This window comes from Pyrgilauda ruficollis, unplaced genomic scaffold (genome assembly GCF_017590135.1).
Source record: "Pyrgilauda ruficollis isolate IOZ18807 unplaced genomic scaffold, ASM1759013v1 scaffold70, whole genome shotgun sequence".
Classification (NCBI taxonomy): domain Eukaryota; kingdom Metazoa; phylum Chordata; class Aves; order Passeriformes; family Passeridae; genus Pyrgilauda; species Pyrgilauda ruficollis.
Window position 1 is genome coordinate 2,793,016 of NW_024528822.1, and position 15,971 is coordinate 2,808,986.

Here is a 15,971-nt window from a genome sequence, read left to right on the forward strand (position 1 = left end):
TAACTAAAAGAGTTAACTATCATTACTTGTTTTAAGGCATTTTTTGGCCCTGTTTCTTGCCTCATCTTTTTCTCATTTTCCCCTGCTTCTTCCTCTCTTTTGAAAGCTGTATATTGTTGTTATTTCCTGGTTGTTTTATAACATTGAATGCTTTCTACAGTCCTGAAATACATTTGGTATAGAACCAGTAGAACCACTAAAAAGTATTTAATTCTCTGATGCCACACTTTACGTGCAAACTTTAAAACCTTTCAAGTGACTCAGAACACAGCTGAGATTAACAGCCATATGTGCCAGCAGATGCTAAACATGAAAGCTCAAATTGTGATGTAATATCAATCTTCAGTGACCAGATGATTAACCCTTTTCAGTCATGAGTTAAAGCATTTCTTAGAACTAATGAGTAGAACATTGCAATTGCTAAATGAGATTGCCAAAGAAAGAACTAAACTTTATTGTCTGTATTTAAATCATGCAGGTAAAAATGACACCTGTCTGAATATCCAGATTAAAAAGAGGTGTAAAAAGCTGGCTGAGACCACGATTTTAGTTTGGTCTGAAACAATTGGTCTAGGACTGAAAAAAGAGCTGTGACTTGTCAGTCTAGACAAATGTGTATTTGTGGGGGAGAGTATCTAGTTATAGAGAGTAGAAAGAGCAGCAAGATACAGATTGACTTGGAAGGTAGTGTTGGAAGGCAGGAAAAGCAGTGGTTTTGAGCTTTCGGATAACAGAGAATGGCAGAGTGATAAAAGATTAAATGGAAGTACTGAATGGTTCTTTAGGTAAGAATCTGAGTTGACAAAATTTCCTTAGTATTCTGTATATTACAGAAAACCCTCTTCATCTTCTTCATGGCACTTAGAGTATCTCTGTCTTTTAACTTTATCTGTTTTAAGTGCTTTCAGAGAAGCCAGCTCTTAGTTCATTTGTGGCCACAATATAGTGAAGCTTCAGCCAAGTCAGCAGAATGCTGTGTTTTGAAGTGGAGCAGCACTATGTTTAATGTGACATTACTATGTAATATGCAGTGTTACCTTCCAGGGAATATATACTTGGGGAGGACTAGATCTCCTGGAATACTTTCCATTGGGAATAGATAAGTCTTTGGCAGGAATCTTTATCTTTGAACTTTTGAATATTTAACTAACTTGAAGAAGAGATTTTGAGTGCTCTGCGTTGGGGAAATCCATATACTTTGGCTGGTACATTAATTTTTCAGTAGTCTATAATTGTGGCATAATCATAAAGATGTGTCAGCCCCCAAAAATGAATATTATGTAGCTTAATAAGAATAAAATTCCATCCCTCAGCTGGGCTCCTGACTGTAATAGCATGTTCTTCTTTTCACTGCATGACTAAATGTATATTTTCAAAACTTGTGATGGAGGTGTAGCTGACGAAGAGCTGAAAATTTCCTTTTCACTTATCTAGTTCCCAAATTATAGAATTTTTGTTTCTTACTGAAATTTAGTTGTAAGAGAGCTAACAGTATGTTAAAGTTTCCAGTATGCTATGTAGTTCTAATACTATATGCAGAATTATAAGCACAATAGAAAGTTCTGTTTTAAAAAGAAAGTTTCTAAACTACACTAAAACCTCAGAGCTGAAAAATTACAAAGGAAATAGCTGTTTTGTTTTTGTTATGAAAACTCAGAACTTGACTGTGTAAACAAAGCCCCCTGAGTACATTTTAGACATCTCAATAATGACTTTCGCATTTTAACTTTGAAACCTGCATCTTCAGAAGTAACTGGAAAGATTATGAATCAAAATTTCTGAGCAATAATTCTCAGAATATCTGATCCTTGCAACATCTCCAATATTTCACATTTCCCAGAAGATTATCCCTTCATGAATGAGGGCTAATTGTATTTATTTACCTCACAGGTTAAAATCATAAGCACACACCAGATCAGCAAAGTTAAAATAACTCATAGGTTTGTGGCACTTTGTTCTCATGTGTGTAAGTTCTAATTTTTTTCTGCTGAGTGACAGATATCCATGTAGAAATATTCCATAAAGAAAATAGTGCTTTAAAACTTACTAAGGTACCAAATCTCATGAGCTGTAAAGTCCCACTCCCTTCTCCTGAACCCCTGAATCAGGTTGGGCCATTCTGCTGTGGCAAGCACACAATAAACTAGTAAGCTAGCCTGCCTGGATTCTGGCTCAAGCAGGCAATGGAGAGCAAGAGTGACTTTTCCAAAATAGCCTCCTGAATTAAACTCAAGCCATAAAACAACCTTTGCAGAGGTCTGTCCTGCACAGCTGATAGTAAACCCTAGCCTCCTATCTATTTTAGTGGTGCGCACTAAATCCAGCCATAATCAACATGAGGAACTGCTCTTAATGTAGCATAGCCTTGGGAAGATCCCTTGATCTGTTTTGTAATATATGCATCTCTAAAAGGCAGGTATTTGCCTTGGTGGAGTGTTTATGGAAGATCTTTGATAATGTTTCATAGTGGTGAAGTTTTTTTTCTAATTGAGCTAATGAAGCTGAATACATACTGGTTTTGTGACACTGACAAAAGTCAAGGCTGGGGCAACTCCCAAACTTCCTTGTAATGCAGGCTAGAACTTTGCGTTCTGAGTGTGGTGCAGTATCCCAGCTTACAGGCTGTTGTATGATTATGCTTTACATAGCAAAGCTGTTGAGAACTTGTTTCACAGCATATAGAAATGAACCTGCTTAGCAAAATCTGAATTTGAAGGATTTTTGCTGATCTGTATAATGACAGTTACTTTTCACTGAATATGAGGAAAGTACATTTTTTTATTTCTAAGTTTCCCAGTGACATGGAAACTCTCATCCCATTTTAGTGATATCCTCATCTGGAGATGACATTAGTTAGGAATCTGCCTATGAAGAAAAATAAATTAATATTTTCTTCATTGCTATTTTCTTGAGGAAAACAAGCTGCTAGAACTGAGGCACTTCACTCAGTTTGGCTCATATTTTATCTTGGGTTTAATACTGTTTAATGCTGAATAAAAAACGCCTGCACACCTGCAGTCAGCCAAAAAAATATGAAGTAATTGGCAGGGAAACATTTTTCTTGCTTTGTGTTTTGAAACGAAACCAGCTGTAAAGTTTTCAGTAAGATATAAATGGCATTGTACTAGCATTGGGCAAGGGGGAAGAATTTAACATGGGTCAGGCTGCCTGCCCTGGAGATGGAAGATTTTTAGCGTAGTGAAATGTGTCATTCATTTTGTTTTATGCAGAAACCTTCATTCAAACATAATGTTGAGGTAATTTAATGTTAGTATATTAAAGATAGGTAATATGAAGCAATAAACGACTTTATAATGTTTGCATGCCCTGACAATGGCGTAACAATCTGGTGCTTCCTCAGATAGTGACCAGAGGATGCGAAACGACGGAAATGACTCTGCGGAGAAATGGGCTGGGCCAGCTCGGATTCCACGTGAACTTTGAAGGGATAGTGGCAGACGTGGAGCCCTTTGGATTTGCATGGAAAGCAGGCCTACGGCAGGGGAGCCGCCTGGTCGAGATCTGTAAAGTGGCTGTGGCAACTCTGACCCACGAACAAATGATCGACCTCTTGCGCACATCGGTGACAGTAAAAGTGGTCATTATTCAACCACACGAGGATGGAGCGCCCAGAAGGTAACAGTTCTCAGAGCTGCAGTTCTCAGTATAATATTTGTATCTGTCTGGGCTTTTTTTTTCTCTGCTCCTGCTTAAACGATGACTCTTCTATTGAAGGCCTTCAGTAAATGGATATTGTCTGTCATGTTGTGTGATTGTATTGTTGAGGCTATAAAAGCAATCTTTTCCCAAAAACTCATATTGACTTGTTATAGAAGACAAAATAAGAACCTACAAGAAATTTACTTTATATGACTTTAAAAAGGTAGAAAGTAAATTTTAGCGCATCCAGACTGAGCTGTCCTGAAAGCTGATGTTACTTCTTTTCTTCCACATGAGAGTTTTAATGCTGAATTTAAAAATGTGGAATCCTTTTCGTGAAATTGCACCTTGTCCATCTTTGAGATTTCTCCAACTCCTGGCTATTGGAAAGATTTGAGTTGTTTTTTTTTTTTTTTTTCCTCTTATGATGAAATGTAATGAAAATAGTGAATTACTGGGTTCTGGACATACATGGCCACAAAATGGGGATATAACAAGGTAGTGAAGATTTGCACTTCTTAAGTCTTAGAGTCCTACTCACTTTCTACAGCTATCTAATTTATTCACAATAAATGGTGAATTACATCAGTGAGTTTGTCATTTAAAGCAGAGAAATCTTATTGCAATGTGAAATATATCCTCATGCCCGGGGAAAGTCTGTAATAACTATCATTACAGCCACTGTACCAGTGTTTTCAGGGATTAAATGCATTTTTCTGTCATCAGTATTCCTTTTTTGGTGATGAAAGGCACGTTTCTCATTTCTCTGGTTTTTAATATCATGAAGCAGAGAAGTAGGAATAAATTGAAACTTTGTAACAGTGTGATTTTATTTCTCACACACCTTGTCTAGTCAGTGTTAATTTGGCTCATTCTAAATGAGAACTGTACCAGAGTAAATTTAATTACTTGTCTTCTTTTAGCAGGCCAACTTTAAATCTCTTGTTGATTTTTAATTCAACAGAAAAAACATTAGATGTGTTGCTTTTGGCAAGAGAGCAAGCAATAAAATTTTACGTAGCGTGCAGCACTGTGAAGTCGATGCCAGCCGTATGCGAATGTTGCTTAATTGGTGGCAATTCTCCAAGTAGTCATTGGCCTGATGTATGACACACAAGGGCTGTCCCCGCCTCAACCTGCATCGAGATGCCTCCCTTTCTGAACAAAATGCCTGTGAATGTAGAATACCACCGTTTTGCTTAGTTGGGTAGAAATTTGCAATTAAGCCTCTCTTTGCTTAGCTTTGCTATTCTCACCATCTGCTTCTGGGTATGAATTTTCACTGACTTGTTTGGTATACATTTCCAAGCTGTTTACAGAATATGAGCCTAATGAGCTGATCCTTTTCTATTGAAGGTAAAAAAACGTGTATTTTATAGGCCCTGATAGAAAAATACTTACTGTATGAACTGTTTATATTGTCTTTGATATAAATCTTCTTCTAGAGATAAAATGTTTAAATCCCAGATCAGTGTGGTACATAGCACCCAAGTGTATGTGTAGGAGGAATTTTAACTGAATGTTACCACACTGAGAAAAATCTGCAAAGGCTGCTTCTCTTTATAATTTTTAGCATGTTTAAAATTGTGACTAATTACTAAGAAAATGAATTTTTTAAAACTATGTGTCTATTCTAAAATTTTAAAAGCATGTTTAAGTTCTTTTTAGCTTCACCTTTGTAGTATATATATATATATATATATATATATAAATATATATATCTAAATATAAATCTAAGAAATGTCTCTTTCTCTCAAATATCAATTTCCCACAGAAAACTGCTTATTTTCACTTGTATATCCCCAAAGATAGGATTAGTGATTTTTACTGTCCAGTCTCTGGAGGTTTTTGAGCTTGCCTTTTTGCAATGTTTATAATCTAATCATAGCAGACAGTTATAGATATTGCATGACAAGTCTGAGAATTTCAGTTGACAAATATGATCTTTGACTTTGTAAAATATATTAATGAATGAGGGAAAAGAGGACAGGACAGAAAGGGGCAGATTATCAGAATTTTGGGGAATAAAGATAGCCTATTACTGCTACTTACTATTTAAAACTTGTGTAAATCCATCTCCCTGTCTACTGCTCAGTTGCTTCTCTTAGCCTTCTGCAGGTTCTTGTCACAGAAACAGACAATAGCTGAGGTTGGAAAGGGCCTCTGCAGGTTGTTGAGTCCAACGCCATTGCTCAAAGCAAGCTCAGCCAGAGCAGATTGCTCTGGACAGGTCCACTGGGTTTTGTCTATCTGCAAGGAGATTAAAAAATTCAATATTTCAATTTTGGTATGCCATCATCCTTTCAGTAAGAAAAGTTTTTATGCATACTTAAATGGAAATTCCTGTGCTTCAGTTTTGCACCCTGCCTCCTGTGTTTTCACTGGATGCAATTCTTAGTTTGTCATCTTTTTTGGCTAATCACCGCATTAGATGTTTTGTATGCATTGATAAAATCCCTCCTGAGCCTTCTCTTTCCCTGGCTGAATGATAACAGCACTCTCAGTCTCTCCTTGTGTTTCAGATGCTCTTATCCCTTAACCTAACCATCTTTGATCCTGTGATGGACCTGCTCCATATGTTCATGTCTTTCTTGTGCTCTGCTATCAGGTTTACTCAGAAATTCACAGGTAGTAGTTTTGGAAGTAAAACAGGAGTATCAGGAGAACTAAAATCCATTTCACCTGTGCTTGACAAGAAATGTCCCTGTCCTTGGGGAGTCCATGCTTGGCTAAGCAGGATAGAATCAAGCCTCTGTGAGTGATTGCAAACACATACCTGTGATAAACATTTAAGGCAGGTGTGACAGCTTGTCAGGAGGGAACTTTTTTGTATCAAGTAACTGTAATAATTATCAAATAACACTCAAAGCAGACATACAGATATTTTTGTCGTATTTGGGGGTCCATCCATCCGTGACCCACACATTACAAGTGTCTAGGACAATGATGGTTAAAAAGCAGGAGAAGGCTTTACATCTATGTTCCTGTACTTACTGCTTTTGCTCACAAACGGTTTTAGAGGTTATCTGCTAGGAAATGATGCATCAGACTGTCTGACATATGTAGGAAAGTGCAGTTGGAGGCTGAAATAAGTCCCTTGAAAGTAGTTTGTAGTTTGACTTATGCTACAAAGCATATGATCTTCTGGCAGTTGGGTAGGTTTTTCTTCTCTGTATATCAGCCTGGTTTCTCAGAGTACATACTGGGTGGTTTGTTCTTTTGGTTTTGGGGTTTCTTGGTTTTTGGGGTTTTTTTTTTTTTGTTTTGTTTTAATTGTTTTAATTTAAATGCCATAATCTAGGGTTTCAAGTTCAGCCACTAAGATTTTTATCCACTGTGCATAGATATACATTCATCTTTGTTTCTAAAAGGATTAGTTGCATTAAAAATTTACATACATTTACAAGAAAATAAATATAATTTTAGAAAAAAATCCCCACAAAATCCAGAGTTTTGTGATAAAATTCAAACGTATAATTTTATTAATGCCTGTCTTTCATTTTCTGAGATAACCAGCTATTTTGACTTCTTGAAAGACTTGTTTCTGCTTAGCTTTGTGTGCTGGATTTTATGAATACAAAGCAATGAGGAATTTCTCTTTGGGTTGCTTACTAGCACTCTTTCCTTGCTGGGATCAAATTCTGAAGTGAGTTTACACAGATTGGACATGAGTGCCATGGAGTGTCTTGGGAATTGTATCCTTCAGATGAAAATGAGTTTCAAGTGTGCAGGGGTGTTTCCAAAGCAGTCCCTTGAAAAAACATCAGTCGAAGTGGAGATCTTTAATCAAGTTCTTGACTTGATGTTTTTTGTCTGTTAGCTTACCCACACATAATCTTCAATCCATCATTTTAAAAGAAAACCAACAAAATGTAAGTGTTCACCCACTGAGAAGAAACTATTAGCAATAAACTATTAACAAAGATTTTTTTTTTTCTGCAAACTGTCTTGCATTCATTTATTTCAGCATGAAAATAAACTGTTTGAATGTTGAAGGTGCTTACAAAGGAATGTTACAGGGTGATTAGGAAATTACAGAGGACAATTCTGCTCGATAAATTCTTCCATTACTTAATGTAGGTCCTTCTACTGAAGTCTTGACAGTAGTATATGCAAAAGCAATCATGGAATAAGGCCTTTCATTTACTATCCTGTAAAATTAATGAACTTGAGACAAAGCTCCTGCTGTTTTCACTTTGCTCCAGCAATTAAATAATCATGCACAAATTGATGCAGAAATCAAAATTATTTGTGTGGCATCAAGCTGATATTTAGATAGAAAGAAGAAATTGCTATTTAAAACATAAATTCTTTAAATTACAAAGCAGTATTAGAACAAATTTTTTGGTCATTGTTTTCAGATCTGAATAAATATTCTTGTGTCATATTTGTTTCTGTGCTAGGTCTGTCTCTTCAGAATTGTTGATTTGGGACTGTGTGCATTTGAACAGGAGAATAACGACGTTCATTCTGATTTGCTTTCGCTGGTGGTGTTATGGGAGTGTTCAAGGGCACTATATCCTTAATCAGCCAAATCCAATCAAGGAATTCAAGCACTTCTAAATCTATTTTAAACGTAGATTTTTCTAGATTATTTTTTACTGCATTTTACATATGTTTACCTATGTCTTAGTTCAACTACCATTTTATATAAAAAGGAAACTGCTTGGGAGCTGATTAAGAAACAATTTCTAGGAAATTTAGAAAGCAAACAAAACTTTAAGCAAAATTTCCAGGGCTGGCTATAAACAGAAGCTGGAGAGCTGTAGGAGCAGTAGTTTTCAGTTTTGGTCTGAACAAGTGAGAGACTCTTTTTCTGCTGTTGTAGGTAGTTTTGAAAATGGAAATACTTTAGTAACTATGACTGAAACTGCCTGTGGGCCATTTTTAAGTACTACTGCAATTCTTCTGAGGTTGTTTTATTCTTTTGAACCTTGCAAGCTCCTTCTTACAAATTAAATAGATGTAATGACTTTTTTTCCAGTACTGATGCTTGCTCCCTTTAAATGGTTATGATTTCTTTAAAAGAATTTTCTTTCTGGGGCTTTTTAAAAGTAACAGATAACCAGCAGAATATAGAATGTTTGGAAAGTGCTTTTAGGGAGGGGAAGAGGCTACTATGGGTGGAATTCAGTTATTGTCACAGGGGCATTTGCCATAAGCTGGTGGGATAGTTCATAGGGCCTTCAGATTCTTAATATTTATTTACTTATTTAGTAAATTAAGCCACCTGAGCTAGAAAGAAGCCAAGTCTAACATGACCTCAGGCAGGTTGAAGCAGCAAAACCTGAAACTGAATGTTTGGTTGTAAAAGTAGAAGCTGGATGCACCAAACCTTTAAGTTACCACCCCTGCTACTAATCTGAGAAGGTTGCAAATATCTGAAGTGTCTAGATTCTGATGTTCTATAGAAGTAAATTAAAGAAGTATCACTAAGAAAATGTAATTATACTAATTGGAAGCTGTACTACTTACAGAAGTTAATCCTCTCTACCCAAAAAAAACAAACAAAAAAAAAACCCACACAAAGAAACCCCACCAAAAAACAAACAACAAAAACAAAAAAAAAAAAAAAAAAAAAACCCCAAAAAAAAAAAAAAAAAAAAACCCCCCCCCCCCCCAAAAAAAAAAAAAAAAAAAAACCCCCCCCCCCCCCAAAAAAAAAAAAAAAAAACAAACCCCCCCCCCCCCGAAAAAAAAAAAAAGTAGAAAATGCTTAACTGTGTTTTACATACAAGTAAAGTCTTTGATTTTTTTTCTTACTGACTTATGAATGAACTTATAGGGGGGACTATAATTGCTGAAGTTAATTATGTGTACAATTGTTACAGTCAAGAAGAAAAAAAAATCCCTTCGAGCCTGGCAAAGCACTGTTTGTCTCTATGGAGAGATGCCAAGAAGAGTTTCAGACTCTTTTTTTCCCCTTTTTTCTTTTCTTCTTTCTTCTCTCTACTCATGGAATCATATGAGAATCATAGAATGTTGTGGGTTGGAAAGAACCTTAAAGATCATCTAGTTGCCGTCTGTATTTCTCATTTTCATGTAACAGTACAGAAAGACTCTTTAGGAGGCCTCTGAATTGCTTGTCAGCTCACCAACACAAAGGCTCTTTTTAAACCTGAATGGTAATAAAGATCTGAAGGACAATAGGTTTATCTTCAGGAAGGAGGAATTGTCAGCTTCAGCTCTTTAGCTCCATGGAGGGACTGTCAGAGTCATCACTTCCCTTAAACCGAAGTGGTGGAGTGGGCAGCAGCCCTGTCTGAGGTAGCTGTCAGCAATTTCATACATTTATTGTGGTATGAAATTATTTAAATATAAAATTTATTTACTTTTTAACAATTTTTTGAATTATGTATGACTACTGTTAATAGGTTTCTGAGGTGTCAGAACTTGGATTTTTTTGTCTTGACTTTTTGAACAAAATTGTCTTAGACCATTTCAGTATTATGCAGTGTCTTGGACTTGTGCTGTGACTGATACAGGGGATCAATGGAGTCGAGGTATTACCTCCAGGAGGTACTTCCAGTGTCAAGGAAAGGAAAATCTATGTATGTCTTCACTAGCTACATTCTGAGTCTCATCAAAACTAAGCTACTAAATTCTGCTTTTCAGTTAAATCTCAATTATATTAAATTAATCTGTGTTTTATTATGTGGATTTAATAGATTGCACAATGAGTCCTCAGGCTCGTTGTGTCACTTTGGGCACTACTGTAGTGTGAGAACAAACATGCACTCAGAAGTGATTGTTTTCAAAAACGAAGTTTGAGTTAGCAGAGTGCAGTTATTGTACTGCTGGATAAAGGCTCTTTCTAGAGCAGGATCAGATGTTTGGTATTGAAATGGTGATATAAAGGGATAACTCATCAGTGTAATAAACTGATGCACACCCATGATTCCTTCTCTATCCTTACATCTCCTTGCAATACATTGAACTGGAAGTTAAATCATAACCAGGTATTCTGGTTATGTTGATACCCTAACAAATTCTTTATGCTTGAAATCTGCAGATAGCTGGGGTCCAAATGCTGTAGTTGTACCCAATAGCTGATAGTTCTAGGATTTTGCAGAAAATAAGGCTTTTGTGTAGCTATGAAGGTGACAGGGTGCTGATCATGGTGTGTGGAAGCTTCTGGCTTTTCCGTGGAGATGAATAATTTATTACTTAACTAGACTCCCTGCCTAATGTAGGCCCTTCACAGAGCTTATTACAGACAGAACCTTTATATGGAAGCTGAAACTAATATTGAAAGGTTCGGCTAATATAGTTTTAAAAAATTAATGGGCTGCTTGATAATTCTTTCAGAACATAATGCTCCTTGCAGGAACATTTGAATATTGCAGATTTTATAGTGGACTCTGAAATTTTATTAGGTTGTTGTGACCTGCTAGCTGTATCATAGAGTCATGTTCTTTTTAATTGCAGAGTAGGTTTTATTAACCAATTTTTTAATAGGATAATATGGCTCTTGAACCAAAGGTATTAGTAGAAGTCTGTACTTTATGTTGAAGCATTGATTTAATTAATACCAAACTATGGTGAAGAGCAGGAAGTGCTATAATTTCTGATGTGTGGTTAAGATATGGTCACATTTGCTTGTTAAATGCTGTGAGTCTGTTTTTCAAATGTTATATTGGATATAATTGTGAAAGACATTTGATACCCTATACTTTTTTAACATGAATTTAAGTATCTTTTTAAAACCATAAAATAGAGATATGTCTTTACGTATCCTTTAAAATGAATTTGAAAGAAATGTATGAAATTTAAATTGAAAAGCTATCATTCAATACCAGTGCCAACGTATGTTCTTGCACTGGTGGAATAAGTAACAAAATCATAAGTAAAAGTTAGATAAAGGTCAAATTGCATATTTAAGAAGGAATTGCTCTTATTTTTGTGGGTTTTTTTTCATGCAAGATAACTTACAGTTTGCTCCATGGCAGGGAGTGGAGGTGGAGATTACAGGCATGAAGTAATTCCTTTTCTGTCTTCCTGATATAGGAAGCAGCCACAATTACAATTTTACTTATCTCAGTATACTGCAGTATCTGTTCTTTAGGCAGTGCTTGTGAAGCAGTGAAGCATATTTTTTCATATAAATGTTGGAGTGATTGGTTTGATACTTTTAAATTAAGGTTTAAAAGACTTGTGTGACAAAAGAAGCTATCTGAAACCATGGAAATTCTTTTTTGAGCCAGTTAAAACAAGCATTCTAGGGCTCTGTTTTGAATCCACAAACAACACTGTTGAATTTTTATACTGATTAGAAACAAGTTTGTTTTATAAGCCTTTTTCTGCAGGAACTGTGTCCTCAATACTTTTTTTTTTTTTTTAATTTGTAGGAAGAATATGTTTTCCTGATGCAAACAAACACAAAATTTTACAAAATTTTCAGTTCTTACTCATCATGGGAAAGCTTATTGTTTACTATTATTATAACATGCTTTTGTTAATTAGTCAGCAAGCTAAGTCAAACTAAACAGAAGTAACAGTCCCTTTTGCTTTTAAAACCCGTGACTATTTTTACAGCATTTAGAATACTTTATGGGGAGTATCTAATGAAGGATACAATCACAATTACATGTTATAATTTTCTCAATTACCAAGATGGACTGTAAAATTGATATCTTATTAACAAAAGTTGTGTAGGGGGTGGTTTGTTTCTAATGCCTAAAGTCTATAGGAATGAAGAAGGGAGTGAAACAATACTAAGAAATTAGCAGAAGGGAGATTGAAATTTTAGCCTACATAATTGTTCAACTTCTTAATCAAATAATGGAAAACTGTTTGGTCACATGAAAAGCTGTGCAGTGCACCAAACTAATATTAACCTTGCTGTGTCATTTCTGCATTCTTTGATCCGTTTGTTTTGTATGTAAAACTTCTTACATAGTTAAAAACTAACAAAAAAACCTCAAAAAAACAAAACCAAAAAAGAAAAAAAGGATCATGGTTGCATTGCTGGAGGCTGTTGTCTCCTACACCTTCTTTGTTGCAGGCAGTGAATGAGGATGAAGGGAAGCATGATCTTGGAACATAAAGGGTTGAAAATTACACTGGAGAAATATATAATCTGTGTATGCTTCAGCAGTAGAGGAGTTTGCACAATTCTGTGCAATTTGCTTAACTTGACCTTTTTTCATGGTGTTCCTCATTCTAAGAGCCTGACGTGATTCTCAGAAGTGTGAAAAAAGTTTTAAAAATCGATGCATGGACTGAGGCAGTTTGAAGTGGTGTTCTGAATAAGTATGGCATTTCAGGGTGGGGGAAGGCTAGAGAGATACCAAATTGACCCTCTGAAATGATGTGATAGTTTTATAACAGTGATTTCTCTGCAGCACCATTCCATGTCTGTGAGAAGAGATTATTAAGGTGGTTTTACCTCCTTAGGGAAGCTCAAACCAGAAAATCATGATTGCAAAATTTTGTGATGCCTCCAGTGTGTCCAACTATGATTTGTCAGCAGAGGTTGGAAATGTCAGATTTTATTGGTGCATCTTACAATGATATTTCTGATAAAAGAGTAACACTGAAAAACCAGAAATTCTAAGTTCTGCTTTGGAACATTCCAGCTCTTCAGCTCATCTTCATCAAAGTGTCTTCCACCCTATATTGGCTACTGATCTCCATTCTCAATACTTTCATCATCTATATTTTTAAGTTCTTTAAATTTTTCATGTGTTTGAGTGCCACCAGGGACAGAGATTTAGTGCTGCAGGATAAACTTGCCTATTTGCTACTAAAAAATTTTGCAGAGTGAAACATTTGGCTGGATCAGACTATGCATATATAGAGTGCATAGAATAGAATTGCTACAGTTGCTCATGGGTCTTCCCTTCAACAACCTTGAATAAGGCAGTTTGCTTTTTGTCTAATATTTTTTCTTCTAATCTGTTTACCAGAACACAGATAACGAAAATATTCTTTGGGAGGGTTGATTCAGAAGCTTTAGTGCACAGTAATTTAATGTGTGAGAATTTATACAATTTACTTGTACTGTACATTTCTGTTAAGTCATTTATGCCATGATATTTTCAGGATTAAGACTGTAAACTCTTTACACTATTGCACTTTCTCTAGGTGATCTGAATCTAGTTGCAAAAGCTAAATGTTGGGTTTTCAACAAAAGCAAAGTTTGATCAATACTCAGCTAAGAAATGGAGCAGAATTGTAGTTGAGACAGAGGAAATTTTCACTATTTCATACCTGAACTTAACGTATTGCTTTGGAAGTATTTAGAGTGTTCTATTCACAGATATTTAGCACAAACTGCTTATCAGAAAAATAATGGAGATGGAATGTTGAGATTATAAAAAATCTCCAGTGATAATCAGTGTTGACTTTAATGGGTGTGTGAAGCTTCTATTAACCAATTTCTGAAACAGTAACACTTAATTATTGAGTGCAGTCTGAGTCTGCAGCAAATATCCCATAGGCACATCTTTTGTGGAACACTACCCATACTTTTACCTGGGTTTACCCTGTCTGTGAATACTGTTAGTATTTAACCACACTGTAAACTTCAGGCAGAGGTGGTAAGGCAGACTGTTTCTGATCTGGCTCTTCCTTCCACTTCCCCATTTATCATCCAGGCTTACAAATCCCTGGGAAAAGAGACATTAGAAAGTACACTTTGAAAACACAGAGGAAAATATTTAGGTGCCAGTTAATCAATTTGCATTGTAGTCTATGCGCTCTGTCATTTGGTGGGGACTTGGTGGGATTCTAAAGGAGAGATTGCAGCCCAACCAAGAAATGTTTAGTTTGCTGCAAACAGCACACCTATTTCTGAAATTTAAACAAATCAATGCTGTTTTAGAAAAACTTAATGATTTATGATTTCTAAATGCCTTGTCTCTAAAAGTTTTTATTATGTAAAATTCAAGCTGCAGATTAATTTATAAAACTTTAGTATGCTCCCTGTTTTGAAGGGCGAAGAGGCAGTTCAAAGATCTTAGAGCACATGACAGCAAATCTTCCATTTTGAAATGTTTTCTACCTGCTTGGCGTGACAGTTTTGAAGTGCTCAAAGTACAGCGCTGCATGAACACCTTTGGGCACTTGAAATCAAAATATGTATATATTTGTGACCGTGAATGCAAGATTTCTCTCTCTTCCCTCCTGTCAGACTGATGAGCATTTTTATTTGTCCCACAGGGGTTGTTCAGAACTTTGTCGTATACCCATGGTGGAATACAAACTTGACAGCGAAGGCACCCCATGTGAGTATAAAACCCCTTTCAGAAGAAATACCACTTGGCATCGGGTGCCGACTCCCGCTGGGCAGCCTCTCTCTCGTGCCTCTCCAATCCTAGGAACATCTGACAGACTGCAGTGCCAGCAGCTTCTCCAGCAGGCTCAGACAGCCATTCCTCGTAGCACTTCCTTTGATAGAAAGCTGCCAGATGGTGCAAGGTAATGCTCTCTCTGGTTAATGCCTGTCACCTTCCTAATGTGTATTACTGTTGAAATCACAGCTTTCTAGAACTTTTGCGTCTTGTTTTTTAAACCTTATTTTATTGATTTTTGACTGTATGAGGTGGCATTAAGTAGCGTTTACTGGACCAGTCTGCTTGAAACAAGTGACTTTTGGTGTTTGTGGTGGAAGTGGGCTGTACCCAGGATCCTACTGCTGAGGATAGCTGATCTTTCCCTTTAGTCCCAAATCAGTGAAGTGGGAAACTGCCTTATAACTTTTGGATCTGAATGATGTCCTGTTCCCCACCTTTTGGAAGACTATTTAAACAAATAATTAGTGTAAATAAAATGAACTCATTCCTTTAAAAATTAATTATTTAATCTTGTTACCAAGATATTGGCATATTTTCAAAGGGTTCTGTAACTCATTACCAGCCCTTATGCTTTGCTTTGCTTTTAATTAAACAAAGCAGAGCTTGTGATTTGAATATGTAACACCTCAGAGATGAGGGGATGGTGTTCTTGAATGTTAGCTCTGTTCTAATTTAATCATAATTCTTCATAAGATGAAACTTTGTTTTTAAAGATAAAAATTTGCAAATACATTTGACCTTTGAATTATTTAGGAAAACCATATGTCTTGAGCAGAACTGTGTCCTTTATTGTTTATAAGTATTTCAGCTTATGCCTTTATGGAGTGATGTGTTCTAATTTCCAAGGAAATAATTATTGTATGTTGAAAATATCTGAGTGATACAAAAATCTGAAATACTGTTCTTAAATGGGTTTAAAACAATTCTAGATGAAATCGTTAAATGTGATTATTGCTACATTGACTACCTTATTTAGTAGAAAAGAATTAATGACTTTTTACATTGAAATGTACA

At 35.9% G+C, this 15,971-nt stretch overlaps 1 protein-coding gene across 3 annotated transcripts in view; it reads left to right on the plus strand.

Moving 5' to 3' along the window:
* SIPA1L2 (signal induced proliferation associated 1 like 2) overlaps positions 1 to 15,971 on the plus strand; it is a 126,495-nt gene that overhangs the window by 80,930 nt on the left and 29,594 nt on the right. For all 3 annotated transcript variants that reach the window (XM_041485498.1, XM_041485499.1, XM_041485500.1), the window contains exons 10-11: positions 3,362 to 3,636; positions 14,824 to 15,081. In XM_041485498.1, coding sequence (XP_041341432.1) covers positions 3,362 to 3,636; positions 14,824 to 15,081 — 533 coding nt within the window. The remainder of the gene's footprint in view (positions 1 to 3,361; positions 3,637 to 14,823; positions 15,082 to 15,971) is intronic.